This window comes from Balaenoptera borealis (assembly GCF_965194805.1).
Source record: "Balaenoptera borealis genome assembly, chromosome: 19".
In the NCBI taxonomy this organism is placed as follows: Eukaryota; Metazoa; Chordata; class Mammalia; order Artiodactyla; family Balaenopteridae; genus Balaenoptera; species Balaenoptera borealis.
The window spans coordinates 51,255,077-51,272,140 of NC_138878.1; the positions used below are offsets into that span (position 1 = coordinate 51,255,077).

General features: G+C 52.0%; 1 protein-coding gene across 2 annotated transcripts in view; it reads left to right on the top strand.

Moving 5' to 3' along the window:
- The window catches only part of CHST8 (carbohydrate sulfotransferase 8), a 124,624-nt gene that overhangs the window by 46,904 nt on the left and 60,656 nt on the right, over positions 1–17,064 (top strand). The window contains exons 1-2 of one of the 2 annotated variants that reach the window (XM_082367675.1): positions 10,035–10,186; positions 10,995–11,210. In XM_082367675.1, the coding sequence (XP_082223801.1) occupies positions 11,081–11,210 (130 nt within the window). In that variant the 5' untranslated portion in view covers positions 10,035–10,186; positions 10,995–11,080. Of the gene's footprint in view, positions 1–10,034; positions 10,187–10,994; positions 11,211–17,064 lie in introns of those variants that run through there. The other variant, XM_082367674.1, reaches the window with a different exon arrangement.

Sequence of the window (17,064 nt, forward strand, 5' to 3'; positions counted from 1 at the left end):
AGCCTGCGCGCCTGGAGCCTGTGCTCCGCAACAAGAGAGGCCGCGATAATGAGAGGCCCACGCACCGCGATGAAGAGTGGCCCCCACTTGCCGCAACTAGAGAAAGCCCTCGCACAGAAACGAAGACCCAACACAGCCATAAATAAATAAATAAATAAATAAATAAATAAACCCAAAGTTTAAAAAAAAAAAAAACTAGCACATGAAAAAACATGCCATAGAGTGCCATGTCCAGGGATCATAAAGGTTTAGCCCCTTTTCTACCTGTGTCCTTGAAGCTGAAAGATGAGAACATCCAGGACACAGGGCAGCAGAAAAGGGGCTGCAGGCTCAGGGAGAGGAAAACCAGAACCCCTCCCCCTGCCTTGTATGTTGTTCGAGGTAAGCAGAGAAGTCAGCAGAACTGTTTGGAGAGAAGGGCAAGACTAACGATGGGGAGCACGTGCCCTGCAGGGAAGGGACTGGGTCTCAGAAGCTCACCCCACCTGCCCTGAGCCTCTTTCCTCCACCCCAGGACAGCACCCCGTCACAGCAGGAATCTTCACAAATTCCCCTGTGGTATCAGTCCACCTGGGACTGACTTACTGGTTGGGAAAACTGAAGCTCAGAGCTGTAAAATGATGATCCCCAAAGTCTCCCAGGGAGAAAATTTAGTGCTGAGAGTAGCACACACTCAGAGCCCAGTGGTCTTTTCTCTACACTCACTTCTCACTCTTACCTGTGTTGGAGGAAAGCCCAGGGGCTCTTTGGATGCCTCACCCGGCCTGGGGGCTGTCAGGGAATGGTGAGAGATGAGACCGGATACTCACTTGCCTTGTGGGACATGCTGAGACATTTAAACTTGGACTGTTCGGCAACTGGGCGCCCTCAGACGGTTTTGAACAGGGAGGGACAGCAAATGCACTGCCGGAAGCGGTGTGGAGGTGGGGGAGCTGTCCAGGACCCCGGTGCTGAATCAGCCACACTGAGGGGCTGGAAAAGATAGACAGGACAGGAGCAGGGGACCAGGTGTACGGTTGGATGTCGGGGGAGAGGGAAGGGAGGGGAGGTTGGTCCTAAATTTATGTCTTTCCAACACTCTGTGGTGAAAAAGGGGGAAGGCATTGAGGGGGAGGAGACTTGAAATACAGGAAGTCAAGTGGAAGGAGACATGAGGCAGAGTCTCATAGAGAAGGCAGGCTCCTACCTCATGCATAGCCGCTCATTAGGACTTCCAGGTCACTCACAGCCTTGGTCCCATCCTGATAGCCTGAGACAGACCCAATTCTCCACGGAACAGTCAGGACAGAGATGATAGACTTGGTTATTCTGCCATATCCTTAGTCTTTGAGCCCTTAGATTGGAAGGAACCAGCCTGTTCTGAGAAGAGGTCCAGGGAAAATCATGCTGGGCTAGTAGGAATCATGAATGTGGCGGTCAGCCTTGGCGCCAGCTTAGAAAGGCCAGCCTGATCCCACAGGACACCAGGGCACACCTGCTGGGCTCCACATGACCTCAACTCAAAGCACCCAGCTGGCCTTAGTGTACAAGCATCCCTTCCCTTCCTCCCTCCTCCTCCTAGCCTTTCATCACTCACTACACATTGCCCAAAAACCTCCTCTGTGCCAGGCACTTTTGGCAGCTGGGAGCACAAAGGCAAGTCCTCTGGGGCCTCCTTGCGCCAGCCGCAGGGAGAGGGATTCCCTGGAAGGAAGCCAAACCTCCTTGCCATTCTCTCCTCCTCTGGAGTCTGTGGGTTCAGTCTGCAACTTGGAGGCAGCTGCACTCTGCCAGGGGCCAGGGCATTCTGGGTTTACTCATACACTCCTTTCTGTTCATATTATACCCCAACTTTCAATTTTGAGAAGTAAATATGCAATTTTTTCCTCCCTGTAATTTTCCCTGCTGTGGCTGTGGATTTCAAAGCAGCTGGAAAATGTGAGTAGCTCAGTGCTTTCTAAAAGTAAAAGGAGGCCGTGCAGCTTCGTACATCATCTGCTGCTCTTCGCAAGATCCAGCGGCTCTACTGTGGGGAGATGCTCTCCAGGCTGTACTGTCAGGGGAACTTTTAACCCAAATAATCCACGTCCCCGCCTACCATTAGCAACGAGTTAATTGCCAAGAAGTAAGCGTGTGTGTGCGCACAGACGCATGCGTGTTGCAGGGATGTTAGTAGTGCGTGTTGCAGGTGAAACAAAGGTATCTGCTTACGCAGTCAAACTTTCTGCATGTTCCTCTGGAGACTTTCAAACCTTCGTGCCTCAGTAACTGAAGGTCAGGATAATCTGATCTATGCTTTTGTTTGGAAGAAGCGAGGCAAACAGATCTGGGATGGCTTATTTACCGTGTAACCTTGACAGTCTCTCTGGGTCTTAATTTTATCATCTGTAAAACAGAGCAGTGGACTTGGAGATATGCTGCCTGGATCCCCTTCCAGGAAGGACTCACTGACCACCCACGGGACAGGTGGTCAGCTGTCATCTCCTTAGGGATCTGCAGCAAACTGCCTGATCCCAGGTCATGCCCTCCCCTGGGCACCCCACATCCAGCTACTGAGTAAGGTAGAGGCATACAGGCAGAGCCATTTCTGCCTGCTGCAGGGTGCTCTGACAGCCAACACCTACTCCAGAGTTCCCATCCAGGCTTTGCTGGACCTGAATCCCTGACCGACTTCTCCTGCTCACTTCCCCTTCCTCCCTTTTCCCTTCATAGATGTTGAGCCTTGATAAACATCTTGTACCCCAAACTCCATCACAGCATATCCTTATAGAAAACCAAACCTGTGACAAATAGGGATAAAGATTTTCACTTCAAGAGGTTATTGTGTGAAAGCTAAATGGGGTGTTTATGTGGTACCCAGCATAGTGCCTGGAACGTTGACAAAGCATGACAAATGTCTATTCCTTTTCCCCTAAAAACTGTGACACTAAGTCCCATTCCAGGCCTTGAGCATTTGTTCGTAGCCTGTGCTCTGTAATATCGGTTTGGATAAAGACCAGAGGGGAAAGTGGCCCTGAAAGTTTGCCCCAGCTGCTAAGTTTGAGAACCTGGCAGAGGACTCCGGAGCCAGCCTTGTCCTTGTGAAGTTCTTTATCCGTGGATCACATCAGCCCTCTTCAAGGTCCCTCACTGAAAAGAAATTGAGCGTGCAAACACTCTTATCATTGATTATGATAAAAGAGTGTTATCCACGGGGAAATTCATGAAAGAGCCGGAAGTACATTGAAATTCAATATTGTTTTAGTCCAAATCAATATTAATAATTGTTTGCATTTTTAAAGTGCAATTTGCAATTGAAAAATACACAAAGATCAACCACTAGTTGTTAACACATCAAATTTTCCTGTTAAAGACATACCCTTTACCTTTAAAATGTTTCTTATTCAACAGAGGATGGTGCTAATCCATGAAAATGGTTATCTGTTATTTATGTGCACAACATTAGAATGTGCTTCCATTATGCATGAGCTGAAAGGCCAGTAACTTTTCTTTTTAAGTTCTTGATTTTTTTAATTAAACTTTTTATTTCAAAATAATTATAGATGAACATACAGTTGTAAGAAGTAATACAGAGAAATACTGTGTACCCTTTATCCTGTTTCCCCCAATAGTAACATCTTGTAAAACTACAGTCCAATATCACAGTGAGAACGTTGACATTGATACAGTCAAGACAGAGGACATTTCCATCACCACAAGGATGCCTCATGTTGCCCTTTTACATTGTTTAAGAATTAAAGATTTTTAAATGGCAAAGTTGACCATAGATACAGTGGGATTCAAATCATTAGCCCTGTTTAGATTTCTGCCTTAAAATGATTTTTATCATTAGTTGAGACACTGTCCCAACTGGGCTCAGTGGGCTCAAACATAGAGCAGTGGTAACCTAGGCAGAGAGTGGACCCAGGAGAGACTCGCCTCGACCACGAAGGCCTCAGGGGTAGATCAGAAAGAACCTGAGAACACATTTTTCAGTTTGACACTTGCATCAGGGTCCCTTGCCCCCTCAAATAAGGATAGCGTTATCTCGAAGAGAAACAGCTTGGCAGCTTTGGTCCCTAGGGGCACAGCATTGACCCAGATTTGTGGCAAGGGGCAGTCAGCAGGTGTGGGTGAGGGACCTGAAAGTGGCCTCACGCAAATAAAATTCACAAGGTGCCTTTCTGTTCTCCAAGATAGGTGTTTGTCTCACACCAGAGCTGCAAGGAATTTGGAAACTCACCTATAGCGCATATTTTGGATGCATCTTGATTTCAAGGTTAGGAAAATCAAACCCTGAGGGTCAACAGTTAATTGGAGGGGGAGCCAGGCCCAGAACCTGAGCTCCCCACTCTGAGCCTTGTGTCCATCCCATGACATCTGGTCACTTTTCGGGGGGCTGCCTGGGTTCATAAACTTAGTTCCTCTATGTCCTGGTTATGTTTCACACAGGCGTGAACTTGACCATTCTGGTCTTCCTCAGCTTCTGGGCCCACACCAAGTCACCTGTGGGATGAGGAAAATGATAACATAGTGATTTCTGCTCAGTTTGCGTTCACTGATTTTTTTTTTATTGCAGTAGAATTACTATCATTACTATTATTTATATATATAATATAAAATTTACCATTTTAACCATTTTTAAGTCCAGAGGCATTAACTACATTCACATTGTTGTGTAGCCATCACCACTATGCATCTCCAGAACTTTTTTCATCTTTCCCAACTGAAAGTCTGTGCCCATTAATTAATAATTTCCCATTCCTCCCCCCCTCCCCTGCAGCCCCCGGTAACCACTATTCTACTTCCTGTCTCTGAATTTGACTACATGGAATCGTACAGTATTTGTCCTATTGTCACTGGCTTCTTTCACGTAGCATAATGTCCTCAAGGTTCATCCATGTTACACCGTGTGTTGCTTTCATTGGTTTTTTTTTTTTTAAAGAAACTAATAAACAGTAATTTATTTATTTATTTACTTATTTATTTTTGGCTGTGTTGGGTCTTCGTTTCTGTGCGAGGGCTTTCTCTAGTTGTGGCAAGCGGGGGCCACTCTTCATCGCGGTGCGCGGGCCTCTCACTATCGCAGTCTCTCTTGTTGCGGAGCACAGGCTCCAGACGCGCAGGCTCAGTAACTGTGGCTCACGGAGCTAGTTGCTCCATGGCATGTGGGATCCTCCCAGACCAGGGCTCGAACCCGTGTCCCCTGCATTGGCAGGCAGATTCTCAACCACTGCGCCACCAGGGAAGCCCCTTTCATTGGTTTTTGATCAACACATTCAACCTCCAATTTTGTTTGGGAGTTTCCTATCATCATACTGTATTTTAAAGGTTTGGGGATCATCCATTTTACAGCATCTAAATGACTTGTATATTTGTTTGTGCATGTGTTATGTGTGTTAATATACATCTATATATAGAAATAGAGTTGTTATTTACCTCTACAAGTATACTAGTCTTCAAGCCCCATGATTTGAAATCTGCCCTACCAACATGAGGATACAAAAGTGGCATCCTGGTGGTGAGTGTGCCTTGGGTATTTGGGAGCTGTCAGGTTCCGATGGGCTCCCTGGTGGAGCTCAGTTCCTTGTCTCTTCTTCAGTCATAGGATTGGACTACTCATTGGACCTGATTCCAACCCAGACCTGATCAAAACAAACCCACAGCTCCCCGAAACATAAGTGACCTTTTTAAAATCCCAGGTTCATGGAGTGCCTCTCTCCAGATGGCCCAATCACCTCTGCCTATTAACTCATGCTCATTCAACATGCAGCGAAGTTTATCGATCACCTGTGCCAGGCACTGTGCTAAATGCTGGGACTACAGAGATGAGCAAAGAGTCTGAAACAGGCATGTGAATGCTCTCCACGCAGTGGGGGAAGGGCTGTAACTGAGGTACACATGCTCCCAAGATTGGAGGTACTGCCTGGGCAGGGGTGGGGAGGGACTCAGTTTTTCTACCTGTAGAATTACTATTCCACGACCCTGTTCCATTGTCATAAAACACCCTGAAAATATAAGACGCTCTGGGCAGAGATGATCCCCATAGTAGCAGTGGAAGGCACTGCAGCCTGTGACACCTTGGCCAGGCTCTCGGGACCCGCTCGCCGTGGCTGTGTGTTTGCAGGCCTTCGTTCATCCTCTTTGTGTGCGCAGTGGTGGGAAGCTGGGCTGTGGTGTTGCTAGTGGGGCCGTGGGGATATGGCTTGGGGCTGTTTGAGCCTGATTTATGCCTCGGCCTTCACCTTAGCGTTCCCCTTTCTCTCCCCCTGCAGAGAGCATGGGAGATTGGAAGGACTCCCTGCCTTGTAACAGGGGAATGTATATCAAGTGAATTGCTTCCCCCAGGAATGGGGTGCTGTCATGCCTACTTGGGTGTGCCAAGGCTGGGCCCTGGCCATTTTGGGACCCAGGTCAGCACACACACACACACACACACACACACATGTGTCAGCGGTGGGGCAGGAGTCTGCAGCCCCGCCTCAGAGTCTCAACGCTTGCAGCCATTCGTCATCCTCGCAGAGCATTACAACTTTATGCCTACGCATAAAAACTGGAGGGACTCGTCCCAGAGTTTGCTGCTGCTACCACCACTGCCGTTAGAGCAGTTTTAATTAGCTGCAGGATTTTATAAGGAGCTGAAATCAAGAAGAACCCCATCTCAGAAGTAAGCAGGAGCCACACACACGGAAGAACTCGTCTGACAAAACAGATGGAGGCGGTGTTCTCAGGGGACTGGGCTGTGTGCTTTGTTTCAGCAAAGAGCAAATGAGTTACTGAGGCCAGGAGGCTGAGGAGGGAAGCCGGGAGGTCAGCCCCAGCGCCGGCCTCGGTGGGGGGCAGAGCTGGAGGCGCGGCCCCGTCTGCTGCCCTGGCAGAACGCTCGGTGCCGGATTCAAGGTGACGGCAGTGCCTGGTTCCATTCTCCTCAAGTTGCCATAGCAGCCTCTCTCCCGATGAGCAGCTTCTCCTGGAGCCCTCAGCCGGGAGGGACGTCATTCTTCGCTCCTGCCCGTTAGAGGTGGAGACTGACTAGACAGAGAACTTTCCTGGGCCCGGGGTCTGCATGCCAAGTGAGTGCACCCCGTGGGCACGCGGCTGGATGCATCCTGCCGCCTCCAGTGGGGCACAGCGTCCTCTGGGTGACTGGGGTGAGTGTCTGGGCCTCGGAGCGTCCACAACCAAGTGTGTCCTTGGAGCCGTCCGTCCGTCTGCCTGCCGGCCCTTCGCCACTGGAGGTGCGTGTGTTTTGTTGGCTGAATTCCCAAGTCCTTGCTTGTGCCCTGAAGTGAATTTTCTAGAGACGAATTTTTAAATCAGATAAATAAGGAAATAGGAGAAATCCTTGGCCCTGCCCTGTGTCCCAGGAGGTGTTTACAAGATTAATTGGATTTCTTTTTCCTACTGTAAAAATTGGTGATGCCATTCAGGCCTCAGGGAGAGAAGCCGCTGGGAGCACTAGAAATTGTGAGGAGGGCAGGACCTTCTGGAAACTCAGTGGGCTGTTTATTTTTCTTGCCTCACCCCTCCCCCTTCCACCCCCAGTTATTTGAATTTTCTTATTGTCTGTTGGCCTTGGAAGGGAAGCAGGGAAGCAGGGGAGGGTTTTCCACTTGTCATCGGAGCCGAGGGTGTTGCAGCGCGTGTTGTGGCTGCACCAGTCCTCCCAGCGGGGGGCGGAGGCCTGTGAATGTGTTTCTGGGCCCCCGGGCAGCCCGGGCCCCAGCCTGTGATAGAGTGTGGTGTCCCCTTCCCAGGCAGCAGCTCAACTCCCAGGAGAGGGAGACAGCCTTTGGACAGCTCTCCCCACGGCCTTGAAAATAACGTGTGACTTTGAAGACAAGGACCCTCACGGGAACAGTAGGGGATCAGATGTGCATACCCTCTGGAGTGTCTGGTGGTCTGCTGGTGACCTCTCAGCTACCTCCCTTTAAAGGAAGGAGGTTCCTACGGATAACGTGATGTTGGCCCCCTCCTGGGGCACTGAAGACCCAGGCAGACTGCAAACCAGTCTCCCAGGAGGGGAGGCATGCTAACCTTTGATTCTTGTTTACGTGGAGCAGGGAGTTAGTTAGCCAATCAGATGGTCTCTCAGTGAGAGCCGCCACTGGGAGGAGGGTCCCGGCGGGGGGAAGGCTGGGGTCTGAGGCTTAAGGGCTGGGTCTGGGCAGGGGAAGCCATGCACGGCTCTAACACCAGCTTCCCTGGGCTGGTGGGGAAGGGGCTTATATTCTCTTGGGGGCCAACAAAGAGAAGAGTCGCTGAAATGAGACACTTGAATGGTTGACGATCCTGCCACAGTGAAGGTGCAGGTCCTGGGGCTGTGTTCTCTCCTCCCCCAGATTTGGGGGCGGGGATGTGGTCCTCATCCCGGCTCCAGGCACGTGGGCTGCTGGAGCCTGGCTCCGGGTGGGCTGGGTTTGGGCAGGTTCAGAAACAAGTGAGGACAGGTCGTGGCTGCAGGACAAGGGGAATCGACACTGGCTTGAACGGCAACAGTGTGACAGATTAGGAAGAAAAAGGGACTGACCAGCTCTTCTGTACTCATTTCTGCAGGGCCAGCCACTGTACAGACCGTGCGATGATGATCACATGTGCGTCTGAATCCCCTTTTCTCATCCAATAGAGTCTCTGGGTCGAGATCAGGCAGCTCTTTATTAGCTGTTTAACCGGGCAGCTGTGTACGCTGGCCATCAATTTGCCATCCTTTCGTCCCGCCTTCCTCTCTCCTTCCCTCTCCCCCTCCTTACGAAATGTCCTGACGTCGGAGCTCACCCTAGATCAGATCAGCCTCCTGGCCTCGTGTCTGACTCTGCAGGCCGGTGTGGCTGCAGGAGATGTGCCAACACCATGGCCAGCATAAACTGAGTGTCCTTACAGCTGCGGCCTTGCTTATAGGCTTACCCTGTGGGCCCTGCACTCAGGGCCTGTCATCGCTGAGGGAAGGGCCTGGGAGACCACAGGGTGCCGGGCATACTGTGGGCAGCGCTGAGAGTGGCCTCGTCCTTTCCCGGAGCCTGGGGCCTGCACTCTTGCATCTGTGTCTTTGCAGGATGATGAGCCAGGTCCCCAGGACAGTCCCATCTGGGGCAACCACGGAGGGGGAGGTCACAGCCCTTCATGAGGGGCTTCAGGGTCTGAGCCTTTGGGGACACGTGGCTACCCATTTTCACCCACCGCAAGCCCAGGGTGGAAGTGTCCCTGGTGATGGCAGGAAGCAGCCATCTTTCTCTGCGGCAGGGGGCCACTGCAGCGAGGTCAGGGCCAGCTGGAACCCCAGAGCCAACTCCAGAGGCAAACCGAGCCCAGCTCAGCACTGCCTCCCAAACATAAAAGCTGAGAGGCCGTGGGAAACCCCTGCTCAGGTCAGCCCAGAGAGCCCGGCATTCAGGCGCGTTCCCGTGCGTGGAGGCCTGGAGAAGGTTAATTAAAGTTAACTGAGTGAAAAAATAATTATAGAGACTGTAGAGGGGAGAAACCCAAACCTGCAATTTAACTCTCCTCAGCCTCAGAGCTTTGCTGAGAACTGTCTAGTCCTTGGGAATCTTTGTCTGGGCAGAGGAGGGAGGGGCTTCTCTTAGTATCACTTCCTGCTTCGCGCCCCCCAGGTTGGATGCAGAGGGAAAAGAGTTAGGGTTTCCTCCCCCAGCATCTGGGTGCCAGGTCGGAGATGGGTTCCCTGACCAAAGTATCGCACCAAGGAGACCCCGGGCAGGGACCATCCTTGTGCCGAGCAGCACATCTGGTCTGGGGCCCCATCAGCCACCCAGCTGTGCCCTTGGAGGCTGCTGGGAGCTGCCCACCTGGCCTCAGCCTCCCTCGGGCACTGCCCTGTGGCAGGGAGGGACAAGTTCCCAAGGGCTCCTTGGGTGGAAAGAGGGTGGTATCCCTGGGCCCGGACGGGTAGGACCCAGTGAAGGTAAGGGGACCCAGTGACAGCTTACTGGGCGGATTCCCCTCCCGCACCTGTCCCACCCCACCAAGCCCCGCCCCACTGCAGGAACGTACATCCTTCCCTTGGGCAGATGGCCTTGGGGCACCCCCATCTTTTTTTTTTTTTTTCTTTTTCTGGCCGCACCGCGCAGCATGTGGGATCCTAGTTCCCTAGGCCAGGGATCGAACCCACGCCCCCTGCAGTGGAAGCGTGGAGTCTTAACCACTGGACCACCAGGAAAGTCCCAGGGTACCCCCATCTTGACCCACAGCCTGGCCCAACCGATGTCTCTTGGTTGGTACTGGTGTATTTGCAATTTCTTCTACTTCAGGAGGAACAAGGGTTGGGACAAGCCACGCAGGCATGCTCTGGGTCTGCAGCGGCCAGAGCAGTGGGGGTCCATCTGCAGAGACACAGCCTCTGAGCCTGGGGTCTGTCAGATCTGGGTCTGGCTGCCCCGTCTCAGCTCCAGGCCCCGGGGCTTTGAGAGCAGGGACAACCGTGATCTGGCCAGAGCTTCAGCTCCTGCAGGTGTGACTATCCACTGGAGCCTCGATCCCACCAGCCCATCTTTCAGTCTGTCAGGGAGGGAAAGCTCTGGCTGGTGGGGGTGGGGAGTCACTCAGTCCCTGCCATCCTCTGGGCCTGGGAGGCTCCTTCTCGAAGCCTCCAGTTCCGTGGAGACCCTTGTCCCCAGCACCCTGTAAACAGGAGCCAGGGCAGAGAGAGACCCAAGGGCTTTTCTGTCCAGCAGGCCAGTTGCGAGGGAGAAGGACCCAGATTCCTGCCTGGACATTGCAGGGGGGTGGCCGCTGTCCCCGGCTGTGGGTGATGGGGCTCCACCCTGGGCTTCCCTGGGCAGGAGCTGGGCAGTGTCTCTCTCCATGGTTTTTCTAGGGGTGCAGATACAGGAGACCCTGGCAAGAAGCTGGTGTCTTGGCCACAGGCGGTGACCGGGCTTCCCTTCACCTCCTTGGGCTTGAAAACGTGAAAGGGATGCACCTGAGTAACGATGGAGGGATCCAGGATTACGCTGGTCGAGTGCGGTGACTGGGGCCCTGGGCCTCAGTGATGGACCTCTCTCTCCTCTGCTGCTCCATAGACCGTGGCCTGATGGACACCTGGTGTGGACGATGAGGGAAGAACGCGCCTCCCACACCCGAGAGGTGACCCCAGAGCGAGCCCTGGATGACCCCGCGAGCAGGAACGATGCGGCTGGCCTGCATGTTCTCGTCCATCCTGCTGTTTGGAGCCGCAGGCCTCCTCCTCTTCATCAGCCTGCAGGACCCCACGGAGCTCGCCCTCCAGCAGGTGCCAGGTGAGCCCTCACTCTCCGCCCCGCCGTCTGCTGACCCCGGCTTTCCCGCCCGAGGGGCAGGTCTCCACGCTGCTCTGGTGCCAAGGCAGGGGTCCTGGCCTCCTCCTGGTGGTCCTCAGCCTCAGTGTGGGAACACAGTGTCTGTTGTCAGACCACCAGCCTCAGGGTTCTGGCCTCTGGCCTCTGGCCTGTGCGCTCTTCTGGGGAAGGACAGACAGGCTGCCCATCTCTCAGCTGGTCATTGCCTTTGGTGTAACCCAGATTTAAGGAGGATTCTGCCACCTCTCGGGGCCTCTTCCACATGGTCTTGGACATCCGAAGATGAATGCCTTCTCCCTGAGCCCAGGCCTCCCAAATGGGACTCTGATTCTCTGCCCAGCCCTGGGGACCCCTCGAATTCAGCCTCTCCAGCCTGGTCAGGGAGGTCGGGGTACCTCCTGGCTTTGTGAAGCTGAGGTGGCTCCTGCTGGCCCGCCACCTGCTTCCTCCTAACACACTGGAGGGAAGTACCCTCCCTGACTCAGAGGTGGGGTGGCAGTGAGGGGAGAGCAGGAAGGATGGTTCTGGAGCCTCGGAGTGGACAGGATGTGGAGAGGGAAGCTCAGGCCAGGCCCCTCTTGCTGGGACACAGAGAGCACAGCAGGGCTGGAGGGCATCCGGCTCGGGGCCAAGGCCGGGGACCACTCTGCTTTGGGGTGAGAGGAAAGCGTGGTTGCCAGGCCCGAGCACCAGCGTTTCCCAGCAGTGGTCCCGGAGGCCTTGTTAGGGGAGGGTCCGTGATGACGGCCCTGTGCTCCAGGACACGAACAGAATGAAGGAGGTGTGGAGGCTGGGGAGTTAGGCAGAGAGATTCCTGCCATCCCTGCCCGCAGCCCATAGCACAGGAGTGCGGGGCATGGCACAGGGGCCCCTGGCCCTGAGTGCGGAGGGCTCTCAGGCCTGCACCCTCCTCCCCAGCACCCCCTCAGCCATGGCGCACACGCTCAGGGCAACCTGCACCCAGGCTCAGACTGGGGGCCTGTAGGCAACACGTGGAAAGGCAGAAGGAGCACGAGGAGGCCAGAGCTGGGGCCCTGGGCCTGGCAGCTGCTATCAGAGGCCCTGGTGGGAGAGGCTGATGAGTTGATTCTCTCATCACAGAGAGTCGGCTAGAGGCAGCCCAGGCGCTGGGTCTCCAGGAGGCAGTGGGTGAGTCACTGGGGCTGACCCACGCTTGGGCCGGACCCTCCTAGAGGGTGGCCGTCGAAGGTGGGTCTGGCTGCTTCCTGGCTTCTGAAGAAGCAAAAGCAGGGGCCCACGACCGAGCTGGTCCTCTGCGGAGACTTTGCAGCCTCACGTGAGCCCCAGAGTGGCCGGCTCACTGTGTCAGCGGAACCGGGGTCCACAGGCAGCGCCAGCAGGGGCGCTAAGAGTTGGTCTCTGCAGTTGTGGGTTATATATGCAGAAGCGAGCTCCCAGAAAAGGGCCCTCAGACAGGGCTTGGGGTTAATGGCACCGTGTATCCTCGGCACAGGTCTTGGTGAGTGCGTGTGGTTGGAGCACACGTGGGCAGAGGATCTGCGTGTCCAGTGCCTGCGTTCTATGGGACGAGCCTGGGAGAGAAGGCATGAGTGTGTCTGCGGTGTCCACCTGGGTATCCCATCCGTGGTGTCCTCTGGGGACAGGTGTTATTTTCCTGGGTGGGCTCGGGGTCTGGTGGCCACGACACACACACCCCACCATGCTGTAGCAGCTGGCAACGCAGAGCCCTTGCCCCTCATGTCTTCTGCAGACGTGGATTCCTGTCCCGCCCGCCAGCCAGCACTGCCTTGCACAGCTGCCCCAGTGCACGCACTTGCAGATCTCCTTGATTGCTGGTGGGGTGGGAGCCCACCGGATGGCTGGGGTTTCTGGGGTGGGGTGGAGTGGTGAACAGGAGAGGAGCATGGAGCCTTAGCTGGCAGGGTGTGTAGGATGGCAGGAAGCTGAGGTTCCCCTCCCGCTGCAGCCGGGGATGGCAACGGCCTGGCAAACCCAGGCAAGGAGCACACTTGGGTCTTGAGCTCCCTTCCTCGGGCTGTAGATGGAGCGGGACCACCCCCTCGCCACATGCCAGGTGACGGGCAACCTGGACGTCCTACGGAAATCACATCAAACACAGTCATAAAACCTTAAGTAATGCTTACATTACTTTCCCTGAGCAAAGTGTTCCTGACACAGGCTGTTTGTGTTGATTTGTTGCTATTCATTTATTCTTTCCCTGTACTTCTCACAGCAGCCTAATTGTGATTCGGTACCAAGAAAGCAATATCAAAGTAATTTTCCACAACATTAGTTACAATTTTCTTCTGATCTTTCAAGTGAAACAATCCCATCCTGTTGGCTTCTTTGAGCATATAAACCTTGATTACATTTATCTGTTGGAAACCAGTACTTACAAAGTGTATGTATCCAGTTGCATGGGTGGGTGGCCCCAAGCGCCCTGGACAAGTCAGGATTTCTACCCACGGGAGGTGTGGATGTGTGGGGTCTGCCCTGTCATCCGGATCAGGCAAGGCCGATGGTGGGGGACACCTTCAGAGGAAATTCCACACGGGCTACTCTGGCTTTCCCAGCAGCAGAAACTTCCCTGGGAATGGAGTGTCTCGTATCTGCTGTTGGTGGCACTGATCAAGGTGGAAGGGGGAGGGTGGGCAGGTGAAGATCCAGAAACAAGCTTGAGGAGGCAGGCAGAGCCTTTAGTTGTTTGTGGTCCCTTGGGGTTGGGGGTGTCCTTCAGATTTCTCCCATGCAACTACCAGCTGTTAAAAGCACCTGAACTTCTCAGAGACCAGTCAGCAAATCTCACCTGGTTTGTGCATTAGATGCAATCCTATGGGGCTGCCAACTTTTGTAAACCAAGCGATATTTTCCAAAATGTTTGCTATATTTAAAATCAAACCTCCTGGAACATAAATCACTGCCGGTTAACCTACCTTCATTCTAAGATTAGATTTTCTTGGGTATCAGAGAAACCACCTATCCTACTATTTTTCAGTCTCCAATATTGCCAGGCTCTGAGGCCTCAGGAAACTCACTTCTTGACCTAGGAGACTACACTTGCCCCTTCCTTAAGTGGAAGAGAGCAGACCAGAACCGGGAATAACACATCCCAATGTGCTGGCCCTGGGGGTACAGAAGGTACACTCCATATGTGTGTTTGGGCACACTGACTTTTTATGAGCTGCCTGTCTTTATGAACTTTGTATTATGGAGAGCTTGGAACACACACAAAAGTAGATTAGCATAGTGCAATGAACCCCATGCACCCAACACCCAGTAGCCTCAAGAGGGCCCCATCCACAGCCCCATCCACTTCTCTCCTTTTGAAGCATATACCATATGGCCTATCAATTCAGCCATCAATTTTTTTTTTAATTGCTATTGGAGTATAGTTGATTTACAATGTTGTGTTAGTTTCTGCTGTACAGCAAAGTAAATCAGTTATACACATACACATATATCCAGTCTTTCTTTTTTTTTTTTTAATTATTTTTGGCCTCGCCACACCTCATGCGGGATCTTAGTTCCCCGGCCAGGGATCGAACCCGTGCCCCTTGCAATGGAAGCACAGAGTCTTAACCACTGGACCACCGGGGAGGTCCCTATCCACTCTTTTTTAGGTTCTTTTCCCACGTAGGTCATTACAGAGTATTGAGTAGAGTTCCCTGTGCCATATAGTAGATTCTTATTTTATCTACTTTATATATAGTAGTGTGTCTATGTCAATCCCAGTCTCCCAATTTATCCCTCCCCCCTTGCCCCGCTTTACCCCCTGGTAACCATAAAGCCATAAATATTTCAATATATTTCTCAGTTTAAAAGATAAGAACTCTTTTTTTTTAACATTCAACAGTTCTTTAATCTCACCAAATGACCAGTGTTCACATTTCTAGTTGTCCCACAAATATCATAAATACCTTTATTTCCAATTTGTTCTATCCAGTATCCAGATAAGGTCCACATGTCGCAGTTGGTGGATGAGTCATTTAAGTCTCTCTCAGTCCATAAGAGGCCCTGCACATCTTTATTTCTCTCTTGCTATTTATTGGAGGAAACTGGGTCACAGGTCCTGTAGGTTTCCCGCAGCTGGGATTTTTGCTGATCGTGCCTGTTTGGTATAGCTCAGCACAGACTTCTGCTCTTCCTATTCCCTATAAATTAAGTCAATTTAGCAGCTTGATCAGATGCAGGTTGGTTTCTTTTTCTTTTTTTTTTTTTTTTGGCAAGAATTCATGTGTGGTCCTATGTTCTTCCGTTGGGAGACGCACGTCTGCCCGGCTTTCTTTTGGGATGTCAGTTAGCCACTGACCCTGTGCCTAGACCGTTCATTCATTTGGGGCTGTACAATGTGATGTTCTTTTTTTTTTTTTAATTATTTATTTATTTTTGGCTGTGTTGGGTCTTCGTTGCTGCGCGTGGGCTTTTCTCTAGCTGCGGCGAGTGGGGGCTACTCTTCGTTCGTTGCGGTGCACGGGCTTCTCATTACGGTGGCTTCTCTTGTTGCGGAGCACGGACTCTAGGTGCACAGGCTTCAGTAGTTGTGGCATGTGGGCTCAGTAGTTGTGGCTTGCAGGCTCTAGAGCACAGGCTCAGTAGTTGTGGCGCATGGGCTTAGTTGCTCCGCGGCATGTGGGATCTTCCTGGACCAGGTATCGAACCCGTGTCCCCTGCATGGGCAGGCGGATTCTTAACCACTGTGCCACTAGGCAAGTCCAGCGATGTTCTTTTTTTTTTTAATTTTTTAATTTCTTTCTTTAAATTGAAGTATAGTTGATTTACAATGTTATGTTAATTACTGCTGTACAACAAAGTGATTCAATTATACATATATATACATTCTTTTTTTAAAATATTCTTTTCCATTATGGTTTATCATAAGATATTGAATATAGTTCTCTGTGCTATACAGGAGGACCATTCTGTATATAAAAGCTTACATCTGCTAACCCCAACCTCCCCCTCCATCCGTCCCCCAGCCCCCTCCCCTGTGATGTTCTAAATATTATCATTCCTTCTTCATTCTTTTAAGTGGGATGGATTTTGTTTTAATGGGGTGAAGCGAAGCATTGTAAGTGACCCATGAAGCCAAAGTGAACAGTGGATTGATTGGCTTATTCACTGATATATTTTAAAACTGTGACCTTATGATACAGATTCTGTTGCTGGCACACTACAAATAGGTGTTTTTGTTTTTTGGGTTTTTTTTTAAATGTTTGGTTTTGGCAGAGTGGATTTCCTTAGAGTGAGCCACCCCACGTTTTAGTGAAGTAGCTCTTTGCTTCTTCCAAAGCCATGTAGCTGTGATGGGGGGGGGGGTCTCTGGGGACTGAGGCCAGTGCTGGGGTGCCGAGGGAAAAAGGCAGCCACAGTGATGGCTCAGCGGCCCTGAGTGCAGACAGGACAGCCTCTGATGACTTGTTGGTCCATAACCAGGCCCCAGGGCATCCAGGAATAATAATAATAACAGAAGTTTACCACGTGCCAGGTCTTGTGCTAAGCCCTTTAGATGTTTTAATGCATGTAATTCTTATAATAAATGAGGTCCTGAGACTTACAGGATGGACACGCAGAAAACACTGATGGGGGGCTAACGCTCCCAGCCACTCACTGCGTGCCCACCACTAAGACAAGCACTTCACAAGTACTTAGCACTCATTTAATACTTTCGGAACCCCCTGAGTTAAGTACTGTTACACCATTTGACAGACAAGACGCCCGAGGTAAGAGAGGTTACAAGCTGTGCCCAGGGCCATAAAGCTCTGGGCTTCAGAGCCCGGATTCATCCTTAGGCAGCGGGCTGTTGCCCGCGGCACCTACTGCCTTCCCAACAGCA